Below are 22,440 nucleotides of genomic sequence, written 5' to 3' on the forward strand. Positions count from 1 at the left end.
AGATACATGAGAGGTACAGGCTACACCCCGAAACCATCATGGCCTTAATCAGGGACCTGCACCCACTCCTGGACCAGCCAATAAGAAGGGCGCACGCCATACCACCACATGTGCAGGTGCTCTGCAGCCCACATCTGTTGGCATCCGGCTTTTATCAGGTGGTGACAGCTGCGGTGGGTGGTGTATCCCAGAGTTGCCTGTCCCGTTCCTTCAGGAATTTCCTGGATGCCATGATGCAGCGAATGCACCACTACATCAGCTTCCACAACACACAGGCTGCACTGCAGTAAACAAAAACAGACATTTCTCACATGGCACAGTTCCCCCATTTCATTGGCTGCATTGATGGTACACACATCCCAATCTGTCCACCAGCTGACACAGAGCACATCTACAGGATCAGGAAGTCCACCCACTCCATCAATGTGCATACCGAATTGAATGATTTTGTGAATGGTCCTGTGGGTGGCACAACCAAAAGGTGGGCGTATGCTATTGACAACGAAGTCTGCAAGTTGTCGCACAGTGAGGCGGCTTCCAGATTGAGAGCTATTGACCAAGCAAACATGGAGAAGGCTTTAGCCGTTATAGATAATAGCTTTAGCACTCTCTCTTCTAGGATTCATACATGAGACAATAGGCACATGCAAGTACACGGCGCATGCAATGTACAAGCCCCGAATTTGGCGTGCGTCCTACGAGGTATCCCAGTGCCTGTGATTACACCTCCTTTCACTCTGCTTGCAAACGGTATCTATTTAATGTTGAATAATGAAGCTTGCTGCGGGATGTGAGTGGGAATCCCGTACATAACTGTCTCGCATAAAGTTGTCTGCTGCAATACTGTTCTTCTTCCACCCCCGCATGTGCGGCTGGATGTTTCCATCTGGCCTTCGATTCCAACCTTGAAAGCAGAGTTCAACAAGTTGAGCAGAATAGAGCGCTATTGTCCCACAAAGAGGTGCCTTTGACTTCCTCTCGTGAAACATTTGTCCTTCACGTTGCTAATACGCGCACTGAGGTACAGGCGCCTCTGAATACTGACCTCCCCCTGCATTTCGGCTCTTTGATCCAAACTATTTTCAATGCCTCGTCCACGACCGGCCTGGCTCATTTTTTTACACATGTGGGCTCGGGTCTCGTGACCTCTTTCCAACCTATTTTTGGTGTAATTCCGGCATTTGTTCATTCACTGTTCTCGAGCATCTTTGGAGGTGTCCCGCTGCTCCTGGCGCTAGTGGCAGGTGTGCTGCTTTTCCTTTTCATACTCCGGAATGGCTGCTCCTTCTGTGCCACACGAGCACCTGTCCCGTCTGCATCTTCTTCGTGATAGGATGCTTGACTTTTATGGTACTCTGCCATTGGCGACTTTGAGCCTGGCTTATGGTTTGTCCTTCAGGTATTCCTACTTCACCTGCGTACAACCTGTATTACACTGCCTGGATTGTCCCTTTGAATGGCCTCTGGATTTGTGCTTGACCAACATGGTGTCTCCGGTGCCGGATTTCGATCGACTGATGAGGCCCTTAGTGTCTCACGAGTTGTCCTGTTCTGGTGTCCGGATCATGGCGTGTGGTGCGGCGCATGGTATCCTGGGTAATTGGGACATCTCAGCGGCAGCCTACGACTTCTTGTCCATGAGCTATTTGGAGGAACATTCCGGGTGCCCTCTGATTGTGCGAGAGGCTCCGTTGGTTGGAGAACACGTATGTTCCTTTTCTTTACTTAATTGGATGGCTGAGACTTTTAGTGGCCCTGCAAACGATTTTTTGTTGGAAGCCGTGGCCACATATGCTGCCTATACATTCATGGATTAACTGGATTGTCGTCCATTGCGCCTGTGCTACTGGACAGCACCCTGGCGCAACATTTATTTCTTTTATTTCTCTTTTTTCTCTTCCTGATGGTCGGCTTGAGTTTTTTACTATACTTGCATTGTGTTTTTTGGAATTGTATGCTGCAATTAATTGGACTTTAGGACTTTGGCGCTGCATTGGTTACGCCTTGTTCTGCTCTGACGAAACTGAACTCTGCGTTCTCTCTATTCTTGCCTATTAAATATTGCTTCGCTCAAGGGGGCGTGTAGTGAGTTCTCCCTGAATACGTACATACATTGTTCAGTTAGCATGACCACGTTGAATGTTATGTAGCCATATTTTTGTCTTTGCACACGACACTGCGTTTACATGTTCTTTCTTGAATAAACTGCTGACTCGAGACTTCCTTCAGACGAGTGCATTCTGTTGTTCCCATCCCAAGCTCTGCGCAGCGACCTTGGTCTGTACATGCTGTGACACACAGTCTGGAATTTTACACAATGCATGTTTTCCACTCTAGGTTGTTCGACCCACTATTTAGCCATGACACACGCGCAGCTGCAAATACCTGACAGTTGGTGGTTTTCATATCACAGACATCATGTTTATTATTCAGACCGAAGACGAACCTTCCTGCGAGACGGCTCCTGATGCTCCTGTGATGTGATTTCACTGAGCTGATTTCTGAGGTATGGGGTCCCCTATTCAAGCCTAAGAGACCTTCTATTATAACATAATTATGATATTAGCTACTTAGTTAAGGGAAGGTGGTAGTATCCTCGGTATTTTCCGAATCGCTAAATACCACCTCGGTATTTTCCGATTCGGTAAATACCACCTCGGTATTTACCGATTCGGTGAATTCCGATTCGTGATTATCGAATGTTACCGAATCGGTAACTGTTACCGAATTTTTACCTACATATAACTTACCGATTCTAATTTACCGATTCGGTACGGCTCGGTATTTAAGAACCGGTAAAATTTATTTACCTACATGAGGCCCTATATGTACTAAATTATTGTGTTGATTTGCATAGAAAAAAGGCTTGTCTGCGAACAGCCATTTGAGAAAAACCCCAGAGACAGCCTAAGCAGGGCTGAGGTGCAGTCCGTATTGTTTTTTTCCCTGTCGCCACAGTTAGTAAATACTGTCTTTTCATTGCCAAGAACAGTCTGTGTGTTTATTCAAGTATTGGAAGTTTTTGTCACCCCGTAACACTGGGTATCCAAAAAATTAAATGATAAAGCGGGGTCATCCCTCAAAAACTGGGTAATGTTTGTGCAATACAAAAACTGTGGTTCTCCCAGGTTGATAAGACTATATCGCGGACAATATGATCATGGGGCGTCATGCATTGTGCTAGTAAAGGACTTGTGGATTCACATAATTCCTAGACTATATAGCTGTATAATACATGCCTAACTGCTTGAAAATAAGTGGGCTCTGGTAAATAACTACATAGACACTGGTAATTGTAGTGTACAAATTCATACAACAGTTCATTCCAGGGTGCTACAATTGCGAGTAAAAGTACAGTGCCGTAATGCTCACAAGTGTGATTCATGAGGGGACAGCGGTACCTGATTAAAACTCAATGGCTGCAATAAATTGTCATAGCCAGCTCCTAACGACGGTAAAATGACCGAATTCTGTGTTTACAGTTCTAGTAGGAGATGAAGAAGGCAGTCTATTGATAATTATTATAGTGGACATTTCAGTTCCCAAGGATTACTTAGACAAGATCATCCTCAGGACTAGAATATAAGTAGGATAGCAGCCCTATAAGAAGAACACATGAGGAATGATAATGTAAGAAATTGGGGACAGAGTGTGGCCAAAAAGAATAGTGTTCCAGTGTAGAAAAAGAAGGGGACTTATGTAAGTGGTAACAATTTTTAGGAGTGCTAGCAATTTTCGAAAATCTATATTGAAATTATATGAATAATTCATTACAAGGGGAGACCACTGGGTTGCTTCCTTGTAGTCATATCACACATACAAGGAATTGTTTACCTACTTCAAGGTCAATTTAAAAAAGCAGGAATATTTCTGGGACAGCACCGCGAGAAAGCAAGAGTTTGGGTGGCTGAATTGGTGTAACCCCAGGAAGTGAGACCAATACTCTTAACATCGATTGGTGCTAGAGAAGGATCAGGACTGTTACATATTTGCCAAAAGGTTTTGTTGTGAAAGAACAACATCCGTTCATTTCATAGTGGTTCAATGGGCACTCAAGAAGATTGGGCCATTTCTAGGGCCATCAGGTATTTTTTGATTCTGAAGAGTTTTACTGTAGAATTTGTGGTTTTTCAAAGTAGCCTTTTTTACCCTTTCTCAGGCTTGTCTGTATATGCGAGCATAGACTTGTATATAGCAGCATAGACTTTACACTCACACTGGCCTGCTTGCATTTGGAATTTCTTCCACTTCCATTCAAGTGTTATTCGGTGACATTTCATTTGCAGCCACTCATCTGTAAAATGACTTGAGCCTTGTTGACCATTTGTTTTGGGTAACTGCTAATTTCTCCAGGACTATCAGGAAAAGCAAGCATTGCTCACTTCTCTCCACCTTGTAGAACTTGTGAAAACTTGAATGGTTGAATTTAGTTTGTGACAACAAGGGGGAACCACCATCCTACCTGTTTCCTACTTTGACCTTGTATAGAACTCATCTTCAATATAGAAGTTGAACAATTTGATTTACACATTAGACCAATGAGAAAGTACAAATATTGAGTTTATAACCAAGGATAGCAGGAAATATAAACTGCAACTTCCTTTTTAGATGGATTGGTCCACTAGCTGAAAAAAGCATCAGCTGAAAAAAGGATCAGTGATTTCTTGGGTGCGGATGCTGGATGTTTCGTCTGCACCAGTGGTCATGCCTTCCTCGGTGAAAGCTGTCTTCAAGTTGGAAATTATGACCTATACGCTATCAAGGATGTAATTCTGGAAAGTGGTGTAACATTTCATGAAAGGGTGGGAAAATATTTTGAATTCAAAGGAGATTACTGTATTTGTGATGCATTGATACTTATTCTAAAGAATCAAAAGTAGGAGCCTGGAGTTCTGAGGGTGAGACAGAACCTCAGACAAGGTTACAGCTTTTCTTTTGTTGTCTCTCACCTTGGTTAGGATCTTATAATCCTTTATAGGATATCTGGGAGGATTGGTACTGATGCATCCTTGAAGCATGTCTCAATGAGTGCCATGGTAGCTGGAGCTTTGTCTGTTAGCAGGTCATGAATATAGCTTCATATTTGACTGCAGAGCATACAATTATGAAGGATTCAGATAAGTTGTTGGGACGGGGACTGCGGTTTCGTTCCTGTGTCCCAAAGTGTGAGTAGTACGCTTATTGTATTTTGGTGAAACCACTGTAGGTTTTGTTGCTATGTTACAGCTGCTGGTACCACTATACTGCAAACTTTGAGCCGCCATAACTTCAGTTCTTATGGGCCCCTCGTTGATAATGAAATGACTTCTTGTAGGTAATCATCTTAGATTACTTCTGTCCTCTTCTGTGAATTGTCTGCGCAATGTTTACACATGACAGATGTATGTTATTGCTCTTCCTATGTGGTTACTATTTATAGTCTTTCATGTTTTAGTTACTTTGTCTACATCTATCACTATAATAGGTACGCAGTTTCTGTAAACATGTTGCACCAAAAAGAGCAGACTACTAGCAAAGAGCTCACACATATTTATTATTCTATTTTTAGGTATACTTGGACCAACCCTTCGTGCTGAGGTTGGTGACATTTTGATGGTTCATTTTAAAAACATGGCAAATAAGCCTCTCACCATTCATCCACAAGGTGTGGCATACGGCAAGAGATCAGAAGGTAAGCAACATTCAGTTTATATAAGCAACGTCATTCATTCATTTACTTCACCTGTTTAAGTGTTATTTGGAGCACATGCAGGTCATCTTGTGCCACCTCAAAGCACTGAGTCAATTACTGTCCACAGTGCGATACCCAAGGCCTTGTCCTCTACCTAGAGTACTCCCATCTGATAATTTGTGGGTGGGGGACTCGGGTTAAAAGTAAAGATGAATGTGTCAATAGGGTGATAACAGGACTCAGCACCTCGGAAAAGGGTAAGTGTAGAGCTTTTCAGTTAGCCTTGAAGTATTGTGAAAGCCCCTTTGAAGGAGTTCATTTTCTATCTCTGTTTGAAGGCAAACAGGTTTGAGAGTGGCTAGGAATTACAGTGTTCCAGCGAAGGCAGCCAAGCTTCCCCCCCCATGTCTGTTATGGAAATTAGGCTGCCACTTAAACCTGGGCTGCTGAATCTTAGATCACAAACAGATGTGCTGAAAGGGACAGCTTTTGTCAGTGTGGCAGATTACTGTGACTCTGTAAGCTTTCTGAATGATGCAGAGAATCATGGGCTTAACTCTCTGTTGTACTGAGGGCAAAGTCATTAAGTTAAGGATTAACTTTTGAAACTTTGAAATTTCAACAGTTTGTGTACTCAAGTCTCAAAACAAACAAAGTTAGTAAACTGTAGGTCTGAAAGTATTTGTAAGCTCCACAGGGACATGTGAGCTTCAGATTTCCCAACAATCACACTGTCTATAATGTTAAAATACAGTATAAAAGAAGCAGGGCACACGAGAGTGGCTAAGGGTCAGTGGCAAGGGCAGTTGCGTATCTAGCCTTATCGACGCCTGTGGCGGTCTCTGCATTTGCTGCCCCACGGCAGCCACAGTGAAGAGCGGGGGGTGCTGGCGAGTATTTTTTCAGTTTGCCGCCCCCTCGTGGCAAACGCATTGAGGAGCAGGGGTTGGGGGGCTGTTGACGCCCCGAGATGGCCGTCGCCCCAAAACACGTTCTGCCCGGGACGGACCCCCCCCCCCCCAGCTATGCCAAGGGTAAAGGGGGACCAATGCAGAGTGAGAGAAAACACAATACTTAGTAAAATACCTAACATTTTTAAGACTTTAAAAGCAGAGACAGAGAGAGTGTTTGTGCGTTTTCGTCTATGCTTATGTAAAAGTTTCTGGTGTAATTCGACAGACACCTCACCATACCCGACTGTAGGCTCCTGTACCCAACCTTTTACCAGAAAACTAATTTATTAGGGGGGTGTAACACCCCAAACACTCCCCGAAGCTATGCCCCTGGAGCTCCATCAGCTGATTATATAGCATCTGTAGTAGAACCTTTCTGATTAGTTATAGAGATGCGTCCTAGTAAAATTGATTTATATGTGGAATATTTTGATGTCTAAAATCCATACAGTGTGTAGCTGTTTGTTTGTTTGTTACATAATAACTCTCTACAAGAGGTTTAAACAAGAGGTTTACAATATGGGACTAGCATCTTTTTTCCTACAACAAAAACAGACAAAGCATCCATATATCTTTAACCCCTTCTCTGCTAGGCCTTCCCCCTTTGTGCTAAGCCTTTTTTTGGCTATTTGGGGTAGTTCACGCTCACGCCCCTGTCATTAGGTCTCGCGAGCCAAAGGCTCGAAGAGACATTTTATATCTGGGCTTTTCAAAGTGCTGCCGTGGCCTAAAGCTACAGTGCACGTGAACGTGCACGCGCGCAGCGCCATGTGTCTTTCCTCCTAGCAATCGTAATCACGATCACTTTCACTTTCGCGGGCTCCTCTGTTGCTGGCATTCCCCCCTCCCTTCTCGCCCAGCCCTTCTTGTTAACATGAGCTTTGGGACGGAACACAACTGCTTGTGTTTGGAGTAGCTGCATGCCTGGTTGCGCACAAAGTTCACGAAGAGACCGGCGCCGCCTCTCACCACGACACACCTCGCACTCCACCAACACACCATTTCTCCCCTGCGGGTCACCTTGTCGGCTCTCTGTTTTGTACCCAAAAACGGCGATCTTTCTGGTCGTTCTGCAGCAAAGTCTCAGCGCTCGTGTTCCGTCCAAAAACACATGTTTTTTCCCATTAACCAGTGTTGCTTGTTTTAGCGTGGTGCAATTACAGACTAAGTTAGTCTTGTGGAGATTCTTGTTTTAAAGTACGCAGTACTGATTAAGGCGGAAAAGTACCTGAGACAACTTAGACAAAATGAAAATCAAAAAACCATATACACATTATGATAACATCTCGCGAAGTGTTCTGAAACCTCTCAAGAAATCGTCATCCGTTCCTGCGTTGTTAATATAAACTGAAATGTGCCTCTTGCGTTCGCTGACACCGAGCTTGCCTTCCCTGTCCCCCCCCCCCCTAATAAATGAAACACCGGGGCGTTGAGCCAGCATCGAGCTACGGAAGCTGCGGGGTTGAGAGCTGCACCTCTCGGGCTGGTGAGGTGACAGACTCTCTAGGCTGGTGAGTGACAAGGCAGACCGCGTGGGAATAGCCAAACTCCTGTACTGTCCCTACAATCTCGGCCCAGCGCGTTGAAACATGCTCCGTGTGGCTACTATGAAAGGTGCGAGTTTTGAGCTTTTGTTTGTTGTACGGATGCCCTCTGCTGGCCTTTTCACGCTCTACTCTGGAATATCAAACCCATTGACTGCAGAGGCCACCCATACAAATTGATTTTCGGTATTTCTGTACTAGCAGACATTTCAACAGAACAGCTTGGACAGTACTAGTTCTATTAAATGTGTGCCTTTAACAATATTTGTTTCTTCTAAAGTCACATTTATGTATTTATTATTTTTGCAGTCTTTCTACAGCGTGGACTTTGCCCAAGGGCTTTAAATATGCACCAGATTACATTTCAGCGCAAGAAATGTTAATTCATATGTATTTCTAGATACGAATGCCTGATTTGTATCGCTGTTGCACACCCCTATTATGTTTTCAAGGGAAAAATGCTTCAACTAACTCCCACCCTTGGTGACTTTAAGCTGCAGTTTGTTTGACACAGTATTAATCAGGGTTTTAAAAGATAAAGGACAGTAATATGTTACTTGCTTTCTCCTCAGTTGGTGTCTTCATGTTGCGAAGTGTTTTAGCATGCATGATGTGGCGTGCTGAGCCTTACTCCTAAACTACGCACCACTTGCAGATTCAGGAACACATATATAAAAGGCATGGTCATTTTTTTTTTTTACATTTGCGCAATGGCGACGGAAAACTCGTATCTAAACAAACAAAACTGTCGCCTATGGAGTCCTCTCAACACCCAGCGGGCCATCTGGTGCCAATACGCTTTGAGTGGTTTTTTTTTTTGTCAGTCCCCCCGGGACACAAGCAGGCATCTACTTCTGTCTTTTTTGCTGCAATCAGCTATCGTGACAGAAGTGGATGCCTGCTTGTGCCCCAGGGGAACTGGCAGCAAAAACAAGCATGCATCCACATCTTTTTGCTGCGATCACTTGTTTTATGTGGCATATTTACTTACACTTGTACTGCAACCCTTAATTTAATTTTGGTTCACACTTGGAATTCACAGCACCATATCGCCACAAAGTGGTTGGATGTGAAGCTAAACAAAAACCCTTTATAATTTGATTTAATAATGTTTGAAGTACAAAACGAACACACAACTATGGACTCCTAAATATATTACACACTCTGAGAACACATTATACTGTATTTGTTTTTTATTTTTATATTAAGTCTTTAATTCATGCATTAACGTAGTGCATTGTCAAATTGCCCTGCTTGATTTATTATTTGTGGTTTATATAAAATGACAATCTCATGTCCTTTGGCATTTTAGCGTATTCAGTAGTGCGGGAACATCTTTCCAAATAGTACAGAGGTTTCCAACAGAACGGACACTGATTTAATGACTAGAGACTGCTGCTCCCTTGGGGAAAATGTTAATACTTGTTTTCTGATAGCTAACCTCTATGTAGGATCTAGGTTGTCACTAATAAGGAAGAGTCCGTTAATTGTAAACACTCAAACGTTTATTTCCAGCGCGACGTGTTGACAGCGGTAAGTCCAAGACAGTAATAACAACAGCTGTCATTACCACCATATATATATATCTTACCCCCCAATACAAATGAAGCTCCACGTGCCCCACCATTAACACCAACCTCCAATGCATTATGTGACGGATGACGACATTCTATGAAAATGGACACAAGCCTGAAGCAAGGTTTACGCTCAAGACTACATCAAACACGAGCACGACAACAGCATGCCGTGCTTGTGTGTACAACAATCTATATCCCACCGGGCAAAATGTATGATTATCTAGTAAGCTCAATCTTCATGTTTATCCGTGACATTAGTAATTCGGAGGATTCCCCTAAGGTAATAATTGTAGGTGACCTAAATGCAAAAATGTCCAACTCTGCATGTTCGTCCTTTGTAGCTTTGGAAAAGGAAAATGCCTGTGCGATCCCTGAGGTAGTGTTTCCCAGAGGCGCCTGCTTCACGAGGGCGTAAGGGGCGTTGATAGGGAAGGAGAAGAAGAAAATTCCAGCAGCTTAGCAAACAAGCCTTTGCAATGCAATAGGTGTTGCATTTATGCAAGTTTAAGCTATTGGCATCGGAAATGGCAATGCCTTATATTTATGTTTTAAAAACCAAATCATAAAAAAAAGGCATTGTCATTTACAGTGCCAATAGCTCAAACTTACGTAAATGCGAGACCTATTGCATTGCAAATGCTTGTTTTTTATTCTCGTAAGGTATCCACACCAAATTTGCATCCTTTTCTTTCAACATCATGGGGATTTTAGAGGTACCGAGGGATTTTGGAGGGGACCCAGAAATTAGTCCCAACATTTTTAAATGGGGAAAAGGTGCTGCGGAAGAAAGCGTCTGGTTTTATTTCCTGCAAATGGTATCAACATAGGGTTTGTGGTGCTGAAATCACCATCTTTTGTCAGAAAACCAAAATATTTTTACACAGTTTTGGCATTCTACTGGGCCATAGCCTAGTTTTGCTACTTTTTGTGCTTTCAACCTTCTTCCAGTTAGTGGCAGAAATGGGTGTGAAAGCAATAGTGGATCCCGGAAAGCTATACGTTTCTGAAAAGTAGACAAAATTCTGAATTCATCAAGGTGTCATTTGTGTAGATCCTTCAAGGTTTTTTTTATAGAAACTAACAGTTGAAATTAAGAAAAATTGAAAATTAGTTGACCCATTTGTGCACCCTTCTGGTAGTGGGGATATATGAACAGTCGCTGCCGGCATGGCTCAGGAGTGGAGGGGTAGGCGAGGGGGGATCGCGCAGGGAGGGGGGTCGCAGGGGAGGTCGCGCGGGAAGGGGGGTCGCAGGGGATGTCACGCGGGGGTGTTAATTTAATATTAAAAAAGATATATATTTAAACTTACCTTTCTGCCGGCCGGGTCCTGCGTCTTCTGGCTCCTGCTCTCCTGCCTCCGGCAGGAACAGGAAGCAGGCAGCCAGGTTCCCTCCCCTAAGCCAATCACAATGCTGCAAGCAGCGTTGTGATTGGTCGGGATGGTGCACAGCCAGGCGCTTATGGAGAGGCCTTGTTCTCCATGTAGGCTGCACTGTAGCTTGCATGGAGAACTATAGAGTGCACATGACTGGTTTGGGCAGACCCAGTGGGCCGACCAAACAGTCTTTGCACACTCAGGGCAGAAATGGGCACACTACTCCTCTCCTGCTCACAGAGCAGACCCGCCCACCCGTCTGCCTGCCCGTAACCAAACTTAAAGTTATTACCATTTTATATTTCTGCTTCTCGCACTGCGAGAAAGCAGTGGGGCGACACTCCTCCACCCTAGTGGAGGAGCTGCCCCTGTATCTAGGACTTGAAGGTTCACCAAGAACCCGAGGAACCCAGGGACAATAACTGAGCAGTGTCTTGCAGTGGTTTTTCATTGTGTATTGGGTATATAGCAATTCATTTGGTAAAATATAAATAGTGAAAAATAGATATCAAAGACACCTATGTATTTTCAAAATGGGAACAAAATATAGAGTTTAGAAACAGTAGCTATTTGCACATCTCCGAAATTGTGGGTACCCATACTAGCATGTGAATTATAGGATATTTTTCAAAGTGACTTCTTTTTTACACACTGTCTTACATTTGGAAGGCAGAAATGCATCGAAATTCAATAGGTAATAACAGTTGCTCTACAAATTCAGTTGCTCTACTTGTGTGGGTAGGCCTAGTGCCCGCAACAGGAATCAGCCCAAAACGCAACGTGGACACACCACATTTTGACAGTGAAAACTGACCCTTTTTTTACAAAAGCCTAGCTGTGGATTTGGAACCCTAGCTCAGCCAGCACCTAGATAAACCTAGCAAACCTATGCATTTTTGAAAACTAGACACCCAGAGGAATCCATAAGGGGGTGACTTGTGTGGCTCTCCCAGGTTCTGTTACCCAGAATCCCTTGCAAACCTCAAACTTTGTAAAGAAACAAAACACATTGCCTCACATTTCTGTGATGGAAAGTTCTGAATCTGCGTAGATCCACAAAATTCCACCTACCCTGCATTCCCCAAAGTATTCCGATAAAAATGGTACCTCACTTGTGTGGGTAGGCCTAGTGCCCGCGACGGGAAAGGGCCCAAAACGCAAGGTGGACACACCACATTTTTACAGTGAAAACTGACCCTTATTTTGCAAAGTGCCTAGCTGTGGATTTTGAACCCTAGCTCTCCCGGCACCTAAAAAAACCTAGTAACCTATACATTTTTTAAAACTAGACACCTAGGGGAATCCTGGAAGGGGTGACTTGTCTGGCTCTCACCAGGCTCTGTTACCCAAAATCCCTTGCAAACCTCAAACCTTGTCAAAAAACCACATTTCTGTGATGGACAGTTCTGGAATCTGCATGGGTCCACAAACTTCCTCCCACCCCGCATTCTCCAAAGTCTCTCGATAAAAATGGTACCTCACTAGTGTAGGTGGGCCAAGTACCCGGGACAGGCAAGGACCCAAAACCTATTGCGGAGACATCAAACATACCTATGACAAAACGACCTGTTTTTGCAAGGGGAGTCACCTGGGTTGTTGGCCCCCGGCTCGGCTGCCATCTAGGGAAACATACCAAACCCACACAGTTCTGGAAACTAGAGACCCGGGGAGTCCAGGGAGGTATAGCTTGCATGGATCCCCCAACGTTTTCCTATCCAGAATGCCCTGCACACCTCAAATTTAGCAGAAGAAAATCACATTTTTCTCAAATTTCTGTGTGTGAAAGTTGTGGTATCACCGGGCTGACACAAATTTCCTACCACCCAGCGTTCCCCCTGATCTCCTGATAAAAATGGTACATCACTTGCGCTAACCTCATAGAATTGCCACGGGGGGTGGCGGGTCGGGTGTGGCAGCAGAAACTCCTCCGCTGCCATCCTAGTTGGAGGGAAGTTGATGGGCTGCCCATGGGGGGAGCACCAGCGCTTCCCCCATTGGTGGGTACCATGACAGAGCGGTTCCGTCATGAGCAATCGCCCACCGTGGCTCATGACGGAACCGCTCCGTCATGAGCATAGAAAGGGTTAAAGTATATAAATGTGGTGTTAGGAATAGTACAAATAAACAAACAGATTCTACCTATTTTAAAATATATCCTTCCTAATCTAGGAGTTCTATAATGATGGTGGGAAAATGTGTTAACCCAAAGAGTTGTCCTGGGAAACACTATGTGTTTTTTTGATAACCCTCACACATCAAATGCTCATTTGGTGTCATGCTTCATCATTGGGTTCTTCCCGTCCCGCTGCGGGACAGGGCGTGCTGAGACCTACGAAGACGCGGGAGCACTTATTTGGTGAAAAACTATGTGTGTTGCAGATGTGGGAGTGGTAGGGTCAGAGGAATTAGTGGTGCAAGTTTGAAAGTTATCTGGCTAGTGGAAAAAAATATATTTCATTTCCCTGGCTGGTAGCATTAAAAAGGGTAAGAGGAGGGGGTATACTATTATGAGATACCTCCTCACCGGTCAACATGTTTCAAAAGCAATCCTGCCGGCTTTCTCTTCAGGATCATATGTGATCCCTAGTCCACTCACACCTTGATTAATTAAATTTGTGCGCCTAACAATTTTTATTTTTTAGCCACAGTTCATGCCAATTATTTAAGCATGCAAACCATACCTCATTGGTATCTGTTTCTAATACAACTCTGTAAAGGAGAAAAAACATAGGAGAGACAGAAATTACTGTATCCAAAACATCACCATCATGTGGAATCATTAGGAAAAATGGTGGGAAAACCACAGTGATATATTGTTCTCAAAATTTGAGATGCACCACACTCGTAGTCTATAGTGGGTGCTGTGCTGCCCAAGGCTGGTATTGCAAAGTCACTTATAAAACACTTAAAAACACACACTTCACACACAGGCATGCCGAAAAAACACCTTTCAAAATGATGGTCGTAAAAGTATGTGTCTTGTACATACATCACACACTTATTTTGTTTGTGGTGGCTAGTTGTACAATCGCAATTTGTTACATACATTACTCTAGTAAAACTATAGCTCCATGAGCTTGACACGGAAGGGGAGGGTGCCTGTAGTCAAACACTGCAGGAATAACAAAAAGAGATGTTAAGTAATCAGACCTCTATTGGTTGTCATTGCTGTAAATGAAAAAAAGGGGAGGGGGAGGGAGGGAAGAAAAAAAAGGGGGGCGTGAAGGCCAGCCTAGCCTCTACTTACATCGTCAAGGCTGCACACTCTCCAGATAACTACCTTCCCGTGGCTCAGTGTTCCAAACACTCCTTAGCGCGCCTTTTTTTCCAACTGGGTGTAAATAGAGGCTCTAAATGCTCAGTAGACGTTCCACGGAGCCATGGAAGGTATTTATCTGGAGTGTGCAGCCTTGACGATGCAAGTGAAGGCTAGGCTGGCCTTCAAGCCCCCCCTTTTTTTTCTTCCCTCCCTCCCCCTCCCCTTTTTTTTATTTACAGCAATGACAACCAATAGAGATCTGATTTCTTAAAATCTCTTTTTATTATTCCTGCAGTGTTTGACTACAGGCGCCCTCCCCTTCCGTGTCAAGCTCATGGAGCTATAGTTTTACAAGAATAATGTATGTAACAAATTGCGATTGTACAACTAGCCACAGCAAACAAAATAAGTGTGTGATGTATGTACATGACACATACTTTTAAGACCATCATTGTGAAAGGTGTTTTTTTGGCATGTCTGTGTGTGAAGTGTGTGTTTTTAAGTGTTTTATAAGCGACTTTGCAATACCAGCCTTGGGCAGCACAGCACCCACTATAGACTACAAGTGTGGTGCACCTCAAATTTTGAGAACAATATATCACTGTGGTTTTACCACCATTTTTCCTAATGATTCCACATGATGGTGATGTTTTGGATACAGTAATTTCTGTCTCTCCTATGTTGTTTCTCCTTTACAGAGTTTTATTAGAAACAGATACCAATGAGGTTTGGCTTGCATGCTTAAATAATTGGCATGAACTGTGGCTAAAAAATAAAAATTGTTAGGCACACAAATTTAATTAATCAAGGGTTGAGTGGACTAGGGATCACATATGGTCCTGAAGAGAATGCCAGGGGGATGGCTTTTGATACATGTTGACCGGTGAGGAGGTTTCTCATAATAGTATACCCCCTACTCTTCCCCTTTTTAATGCTACCAGCCAGGGAAAGTAACAAAATATATTTTTTTCCTCTAGCCAGGCAACTTTTAAACTTGCACCACTAATTCCTCTGACCCTACCACTCCCACATCTGCACCACACATAGCTTTTCACCAAATAAGTGCTTCCTCGTCTTCGTAGGTCGCAGCACGCCCCGTCCCACAGCGGGACGGGAAGAATCCAATGATGAAGCATGACACCAAATGAGCATTTGGTGTGTGAGGGTTATCAAAAAAACACATAGTGTTTCCCAGTACAACTCTTAGGGTTAACACATTTTCCCACCATCATTACAGAATTCGTAGATTAGGAAGGATATATTTTAAAATAGGTGGAATCTGTTTGTTTATTTGTATGATTTAGAGGAGGATGATTCTACCATTTTTCCTCTTCACTCCCTCTTTTGTTTTTTGACTGTTAGGAATAGTACATCTATACCTATATCAGCTTACCTTTTGGTATTTCAATCCTGAATATTTTGTCCTCGATATTCTTGTATCTTCTCAATATTGTTGATGTTGATATTCAGTAGTACAGCCTAATCCCAGTAACCATGGACAATGATTCAGGCAAGCAAAGTTTTCAGACTTTCACATATGTTTCTGCATGATCCGGATGAGAATTTGCTACTGTTTCATGTTTACACTGAGTAAACCATCAATCACTTAATTGTTATTCATAAAAGAAGAATTTCAAAAACATTTCAATTACCTAAGAGTATAATTTAGGAATCCTTAAAAAACCTGAAAAATACCCAAGTCCAAATCCAACGACATATGATGTTCCACGCAAAGCAAGAAAGTAGATAAAAAGGCACAAACGGCATATTCAGAAAGTGTGGGCACAGTGTTCCCTAGAGATACAATGCTAACATTGTAATCATGTGGAAGCTGATAATTCAACCAACAAATAGCAATACACCTGCAACCATAACATGCTAGCTGGTAGGAAAACGTCTGGGTTTGGGTTCTAAATCTTTGTATAGTCATTATATGAAAAATATCAAAAACAACTGTTGTAACCTGGTTGGCAGGACTATATAGACTACATATATCAGGAACTATGACCAAAGAGAATAGTTTGCATATGGTGTTGGGAGACTACCATGAAATGAATATTGGATGAGTTCAGTGTGTCCGGGCAAGAGTATAAATTTGTTGGTTGATTGGGATAAAATATCCAATTGATGCAAGTATATCAAATGATAATGGTGAGAAGTTTGAGCTTTTATTTGTCTGTAAGAAAAGAACAAGGATGGCACAGCCAACACGTGTTTCGCCCTCTAAATGGCCATCAGGCCTAGGGCTTCTTCAGGGCTGAACAAGAGTAGCATTACCGCAAGAGTTCATAACACCGAGTCAAGTGGGTCAAGTGTATAGTATATGAGGGTGTGGTAGGTGGGAGTAGAGGAGGAAGGGTGAGGAAGTGAAGAGTTATTAAAGGAGACCAGGGAAAAGAAAGAGGAAAGAGAACAGAGTTTAAAGTTCGAAAAAATGGGCAAGGGTTGTTTACCGAAAATTAAGGTGTAGTTGCAAGGAAAAGTATATGTGTGGGGCGATAGAGGATAGATATTAGGTGAGGGTCAGACATAGTAATTGGGGTGGACGTGCAAAGAGTGATTAAATGGTATGGAAAGAAAGGGGGATGTGACAAGGGTATTAGGATCATTTAGACGGTGAGGGAGGGAGATAGAAAGTTATAGGCGGGCAGGTTGGCATTTACAGAGAAACATGTCATACAATTAGGATATTTACACGTTTGTTTAAGTCCAGTCAAATACAAATATAATGACAAATATGATTGAAGAATGTAAATTGTTATAAATGTTGAGAAACCACAATTCAGGGTGGCGCGCGTATGCAAAAAGACATTCAAAGCAGTTAGCAGTTAACGATGTACATGTTTGTGAAGGCATCATATTTGCAAAATTCGGGACAGCGTGTGTGTCCAGGACAGGAGCAGGACAGATACCCGTTCCCAACATACATATTTGTGACAACATCACGATGACGAAAATATATTATCAGTTTAAAAGTTCAAGCGATCATTTAAGGAGGGAGAACGAGGAAAGGGCATGTCATGCAGAAAGCGGGGTAGTCGGGAGAAACAATAGTTTAGATACAATTCAAGTAGTGTTCAAAAGTAGTAAAGTGATGACACGGTAATGAAACGTTAGAAACAGATTATGTAAACATAGGTGAACAAGATGCAGTTAATCACAAGGATCCAACGGTACGATTAAGGATTAAATCAGATGTAAGATGGTAGAAAAAGAACATATATTTACAGAGTTAATGGGAGTTCAGCGTCAAGGAGGTCCGGTCAGGTATGAAATGAAGGAAGAGAGATTTTCTTTAGTAACATTTGATACAGATGGTTAAGTGAGAGACGCGGGTATGGGTGCGTGGCGTCAAGATCAATGAGGCGGTGATAATAGTGGGCCACGGGACAAACGTGTCATCAATCAAGATCAAGGTGATTTGTAGAATGCAATAACATGCAATTACCAATTATGAATATTCTTGTGATATCAATAGAAACAATGGGAGAAGTAGTCTTGAGAATTACAGCAATAATGTGGAATGGAGCTAATTCAAGGCATCGGAAGTGCTCATACGCGCTCGATCGAGGTTAAAACGTTGGAGTGGTACGTGAATGCCAACCGTTGCGGAATTACGGTGTATTTTTAGGTGTGTATCGGAGTTGTGAGACAAACAAGTGCGCTCGGCGGATTCATAATGCAAAACCATGTGAGGTGCACAAGGAGATCGAGAGTCCCTTACCGGGTAGTCAGTTAATGGGATATCATAATGAACGGGAGGGTTTGTCGACCCGAAGATTCTAGATAGGGAAATCAAAAACAATGAAGACCAGAAATGAAATACGAGTAAAAATGGCTGAGGTCGATTGGGACATGAAGGGGGTGGTGAAGTAACTCTTACCAACTGTCTCGGCTAATGCCAGGTTTCGATGGGTTTCTGCGGTCGCGGCGTAATGTAAAGCCAGTAAAGGTGTGCACAGATAAGGTGGTCGTGTGTAAGAACTTCCGGGTGAACCGGAAGTGGCGATGTGCTTACGACAAGCGCCATTTTGGAGCGGGGTGTTTGGAGAGGATCGGTTGACAGATTGATGAGTAGGACGAGAAAAGGCGGTTGCCATCTTGGAATGGGGAAAGGAATTTAGGGAGAGACAGGCATAACAAATGAAGTTAGAGCTAAATAGCGCTATTAAAAGAAACAACAGTATTACATCAAATATTTGATACATATAGGCTTTTCTAGATATTCTGTATTGTTAGGACATCTATTAGTTCATAATAAAGGTGAAAAGAAGTGGCAAATATATATTCGGTACAGCATGGCAACGTATAATTTGTATATCTTAGTGTTCAAATACAGTATCTGTCAATAGAGGAATGCTGCGTATTCTCTGGTAGCGTAGAGGGTGCACTGCTTGTGGAGGATTTTCGGGAGAGGCACAGAGGCGAAGTCATGGGGCTCGGGGGTATGGTTTGACCAATACAGGGGGAAGGAGAGGCAGTTAGTCATCTCCTAACCATACATGCATTTCCGCATCTTTATTGAGTCCCAAAGTTGTGGTTTTGTAGTTCATGATAAGTTCACTTTCGCGTCTTCGTAGTTTCAGTTCACGATTTCCCCCTCTCTTGGTTTGGTGTATAATTTCCAAACCAAAGAATTGAAAGTCCTTTTTGTGGGGGTGAATGTCTTCAAAATGTTCAGTGAGTGGATGGCCGGCAGAGTGTTTATGGATGTTGCGGTAGTGTTCCTGAATCCTGATCCGTAATGGTCTGATTGTGCTGCCAATGTATGGGAGGTTGCAGGGGCAGATTATCACGTAAATACAGAATTTGCTATTACAATCAATCCATTCTTTTATGACGAATTCCCTCCCTTGTGTTATTGGTGCTCTTTTGGTTTTGCTGCAGCTTAGTTTGCAGATGCTGCAATTTTTGCAAGTGTGAAATCCTGGAGGTCTGTCTAGGAAAGTAGTGACTGTATTGCGTTTGTCTTCAAATTCTGATTTGCAAAGCATGTCCTTTAGGTTTGGTGCACGTCTGAATGTGATTTCAGGGTATGTTTTGAGGTCTTGACTAATGTTAGGTGTTTGTTTTAATAGATGCCAATGTTTTTTGAGGCTTTGTCTGATTTGGTGATGGCCGATATTATAGTCAGTAACAAAGCGTATTGCCGAGTCCTTCTTTTTTTCTTCTTTTTCTTCGGTGTTTTTTCTGAACATCTGTTTCCTCTCTACTTTGGCCACTGAGGTCAGTGTATTCTGTAGCAATACAGTCACTACTTTCCTAGACAGACCTCCAGGATTTCACACTTGCAAAAATTGCAGCATCTGCAAACTAAGCTGCAGCAAAACGAAAAGAGTACCAATAGCACAAGGGAGGGAATTCGTCATAAAAGAATGGATTGATTGTAATAGCAAATTCTGTATTTACGTGATAATCTGCCCCTGCAACCTCCCATACATTGGCAGCACAATCAGACCATTACGGATCAGGATTCAGGAACACTACCGCAACATCCATAAACACTCTGCCGGCCATCCACTCACTGAACATTTTGAAGACATTCACCCCCACAAAAAGGACTTTCAATTCTTTGGTTTGGAAATTATACACCAAACCAAGAGAGGGGGAAATCGTGAACTGAAACTACGAAGACGCGAAAGTGAATTTATCATGAACTACAAAACCACAACTTTGGGACTCAATAAAGATGCGGAAATGCATGTATGGTTAGGAGATGACTAACTGCCTCTCCTTCCCCCTGTATTGGTCAAACCATACCCCCGAGCCCCATGACTTCGCCTCTGTGCCTCTCCCGAAAATCCTCCACAAGCAGTGCACCCTCTACGCTACCAGAGAATACGCAGCATTCCTCTATTGACAGATACTGTATTTGAACACTAAGATATACAAATTATACGTTGCCATGCTGTACCGAATATATATTTGCCACTTCTTTTCACCTTTATTATGAACTAATAGATGTCCTAACAATACAGAATATCTAGAAAAGCCTATATGTATCAAATATTTGATGTAATACTGTTGTTTCTTTTAATAGCGCTATTTAGCTCTAAATGTTCATTTGTTATGCCTGTCTCTCCCTAAATTCCTTTCCCCATTCCAAGATGGCAACCGCCTTTTCTCGTCCTACTCATCAATCTGTCAACCGATCCTCTCCAAACACCCCGCTCCAAAATGGCGCTTGTCGTAAGCACATCGCCACTTCCGGTTTACCCGGAAGTTCTTACACACGACCACCTTATCTGTGCACACCTTTACCGGCTTTACATTACGCCGCGACCGCAGAAACCCATCGAAACCTGGCATTAGCCGAGACAGTTGGTAAGAGTTACTTCACCACCCCCTTCATGTCCCAATCGACCTCAGCCATTTTTACTCGTATTTCATTTCTGGTCTTCATTGTTTTTTATTTCCCTATCTAGAATCTTCGGGTCGACAAACCCTCCCGTTCATTATGATATCCCATTAACTGACTACCCGGTAAGGGACTCTCGATCTCCTTGTGCACCTCACATGGTTTTGCATTATGAATCCGCCGAGCGCACTTGTTTGTCTCACAACTCCGATACACACCTAAAAATACACCGTAATTCTGCAACGGTTGGCATTCACGTACCACTCCAACGTTTTAACCTCGATCGAGCGCGTATGAGCACTTCCGATGCCTTGAATTAGCTCCATTCCACATTATTGCTGTAATTCTCAAGACTACTCCTCCCATTGTTTCTATTGATATCACAAGAATATTCATAATTGGTAATTGCATGTTATTGCATTCTACAAATCACCTTGATCTTGATTGATGACACGTTTGTCCCGTGGCCCACTAGTATCACCGCCTCATTGATCTTGACGCCACGCACCCATACCCGCGTCTCTCACTTAACCACCTGTATCAAATGTTACTAAAGAAAATCTCTCTTCCTTCATTTCATACCTGACCGGACCTCCTTGACGCTGAACTCCCATTAACTCTGTAAATATATGCTCTTTTTCTACCATCTTACATCTGATTTAATCCTTAATCGTACCGTTGGATCCTTGTGATTAACTGCATCTTGTTCACCTATGTTTACATAATCTGTTTCTAACGTTTCATGACCGTGTCATCACTTTACTACTTTTGAACACTACTTGAATTGTATCTAAACTATTGTTTCTCCCGACTACCCCGCTTTCTGCATGACATGCCCTTTCCTCGTTCTCCCTCCTTAAATGATCGCTTGAACTTTTAAACTGATAATATATTTTCGTCATCGTGATGTTGTCACAAATATGTATGTTGGGAACGGGTATCTGTCCTGCTCCTGTCCTGGACACACACGCTGTCCCGAATTTTGCAAATATGATGCCTTCACAAACATGTACATCGTTAACTGCTTTGAATGTCTTTTTGCATACGCGTGCCACCCTGAATTGTGGTTTCTCAACATTTATAACAATTTACATTCTTCAATCATATTTGTCATTATATTTGTATTTGACTGGACTTAAACAAACGTGTAAATATCCTAATTGTATGACATGTTACTCTGTAAATGCCAACCTGCCCGCCTATAACTTTCTATCTCCCTCCCTCACCGTCTAAATGATCCTAATACCCTTGTCACATCCCCCTTTCTTTCCATACCATTTAATCACTCTTTGCACGTCCACCCCAATTACTATGTCTGACCCCCACCTAATATCTATCCTCTATCGCCCCACACATATACTTTTCCTTGCAACTACACCTTAATTTTCGGTAAACAACCCTTGCCCATTTTTTCGAACTTTAAACTCTGTTCTCTTTCCTCTTTCTTTTCCCTGGTCTCCTTTAATAACTCTTCACTTCCTCACCCTTCCTCCTCTACTCCCACCTACCACACCCTCTTATATAGTATACGCTTGACCCACTTGACTCGGTGTTATGAACTCTTGCGGTAATACTACCCTTGTTCAGCCCTGAAGAAGCCCTAGGCCTGATGGCCATTTAGAGGGCGGAACACGTGTTGGCTGTGCCATCCTTGTTCTTTTCTTACAGACAAATAAAAGCACAAGCTTCTCACCATTATCAT

At 42.9% G+C, this 22,440-nt stretch overlaps 1 protein-coding gene across 1 annotated transcript in view; it reads left to right on the forward strand.

Moving 5' to 3' along the window:
- Positions 1–22,440, forward strand: part of F5 (coagulation factor V) — a 582,702-nt gene that overhangs the window by 106,396 nt on the left and 453,866 nt on the right. Inside the window, exon 3 of the mRNA XM_085622982.1 lies at positions 5,549–5,671. Coding sequence (XP_085479108.1) covers positions 5,549–5,671 — 123 coding nt within the window. The remainder of the gene's footprint in view (positions 1–5,548; positions 5,672–22,440) is intronic.

Source organism: Triturus cristatus, chromosome 8 (genome assembly GCF_964204655.1).
Source record: "Triturus cristatus chromosome 8, aTriCri1.1, whole genome shotgun sequence".
In the NCBI taxonomy this organism is placed as follows: Eukaryota; Metazoa; Chordata; class Amphibia; order Caudata; family Salamandridae; genus Triturus; species Triturus cristatus.